Source organism: Elaeis guineensis, chromosome 11, assembly GCF_000442705.2.
Source record: "Elaeis guineensis isolate ETL-2024a chromosome 11, EG11, whole genome shotgun sequence".
In the NCBI taxonomy this organism is placed as follows: Eukaryota; Viridiplantae; Streptophyta; class Magnoliopsida; order Arecales; family Arecaceae; genus Elaeis; species Elaeis guineensis.
In genome coordinates, this window is record NC_026003.2 from 110,881,394 (window position 1) to 110,883,531 (window position 2,138).

The following is a 2,138-nucleotide window of genomic DNA, read 5'->3' on the forward strand; positions in this document are numbered from 1 at the left end:
AACCAGAGTCAAACACTTCATGGATAGCAGCCAAGACATCATTCGGCCAGAAGTGCTTGTAGAACAACGGTTGAAAATCAGAGGGCTCTGGTGCCCGATCAGAGGAGAGTTGAGATAGAGCGGCGAGGATCTCATCATCAGTAATTGGTTGCACCATGTGTGGCTGCTGGGGGGAAGTAATGGGCATCGAGATCGGAGGGAGATCAACAAAGGGAGGATTACCCTGATTGTCCCAATGGGAAGTGAAGTAGTTCGTAATAGTATTGGCAATCTCCGAGTCAGTGTTCACCTCACCATCCTGTGTCGAAGAGATCTTATTCCTTCTGCGCCGAATAACTATAGTCTGATGGAAGAATGCAGTGTTAAGATCTCCCTCCTTCAACCATCTGATTCTGGATTTCTGCCGCCAATAGATCTCTTGTAACTTAAGCACCCATTGGTATTCAGAAACCTTCTTGACAGGTGATGCTGTAACCGCAAATTGGTGCCCCCACTCTGAATATTCTCCTCTTGCATTTTCTGAATTTGTGTTTCCAATCATTTCGCTTTGTCAAACAGATTACCAACATATTTCTTGTTCCATTTAGACAATGACCTGTCTGGTGTTTCGGAGCAACTTCAGTAACCGGACTCCATGAGATGCACCGGACGGCCCACACCAAGCTCGCCTGACCACATGCTGGATCCCTTCAATTGATAGCCAGAATTTGTGAAACCTTAAAGGTGATCGACGGTTGCGAGAAGGTTGAGAAGAGACCTGAAGTAGCAGAGGGCAATGGTCCGAACCAATTCTCGGTAGGTGAGTCACAATGGAATCAGGAAAATAGTTGATCCATCCGTCATTAGCAAGAGCTCTGTCTAATCTCTCCCAAACCCGAGCATGTCCGAACCTGTTGTTGCACCAGGTGAAGGCGCTTCCACTGAATCCCAGATCGATCAGAGAAGAAGAATTTACAAAGTTCCTGAATTCTCTAACTTCAATATCAGCATTAAATCCACGGCCGCCTCGTTTCTCGGTGCTGTCAGTAATAACGTTGAAGTCACCAATCAGCAACATGGGATATCCAAAGTCCATCCCAGCGACAGCCATCTCTCAAAAAAAAATGTCACGTCCCGAACCCAACATTCAGATCGGATACATGATGATCGCACACTTCTTAGAACAAACCCTAAAGAATATGTAAGGTCAAAATAAATCATTACAATCTTAACATCCATACCATTAATTTCAACAATAATTCGTAAAACCTTACATAATTACAAATTAAATTTCTTCAATTCTCTGATCAGATACCATGACACTCTATTTATCCTTCTGCTCACCCGTAAATCCAAGTCATAGCCAATCATAAGCATCCTGTAACTCTGAGAAGAAAAAGAAAGATGAAGGGGTGTGAGCTTTACAGCCCAGTAAGAATTTTCATATCACACTGATATAGTAATATAGTCTGAAAATAAGGATAAGCAATAAAATATAAAATCTCATGTTCAATGTCCAGAATAATGCAAATATTCATAAATTTTCTGTCTTGTTAAAATAGATGCATCATCATATGTTAACAGGTGAAACCCCTTTTATTCAACAATTATTTCATGTCTTATCTTTCATTTCTCCTTTCATAATCATATGATTTTTAACATTTTCTTTCTGGTTCTGGACTATCCAATTCTATACCTCAGTCATCATCCGGATCGAATCCATTTAAAAAGTCTTTCAAGACTGTCCCAGGATGAGCTCCTGGCCGGCTGTCCCACGTACCAAAGCCCGTGAGAGGCTGTCCCAGGCATAAGCTCCTGGCGGGCTGTCCCAGACATGAGCTCCTGGCCGGCTGATCCACCTATAAGCCAGTGGGGGCTGTCCCAGGCATAAGCTTCTGGCGGGCTGTTCTACATGATAAGACTAGTCCATACCATATATCTCTTTCTTTTCATTTAATCATTATGTGTTGATTTCATCAAATCAATTCCGACTTGCATTATGATCAATTCAGATATGTCATATCCATATAATCATGCCATCAATCTCTGATACATATATATTGACATAACATACTCATGCTCAAAATCAAATAACAATATCTCAGGTATAATAAATTCATCGATCTCAAATCCGATGATGCAAAACCAATAATGCAAGA

General features: G+C 41.5%; 1 protein-coding gene across 1 annotated transcript; it reads right to left on the minus strand.

Moving 5' to 3' along the window:
- Window positions 1–583: 583 nt before the first annotated feature.
- LOC140852422 (uncharacterized) lies at window positions 584–1,090 on the minus strand. Its single transcript, XM_073245351.1, has one exon. The coding sequence runs from the start codon at window positions 1,088–1,090 to the stop codon at window positions 584–586; it is 507 nt and encodes a 168-aa protein (XP_073101452.1).
- Window positions 1,091–2,138: the final 1,048 nt, after the last annotated feature.

What these genes read in the sequence shown, in the direction of transcription:
- LOC140852422 (XM_073245351.1), bottom strand. Translation starts at nt 1,090, where the DNA reads ATGGCTGTCGCTGGGATGGACTTTGGATATCCCATGTTGCTGATTGGT.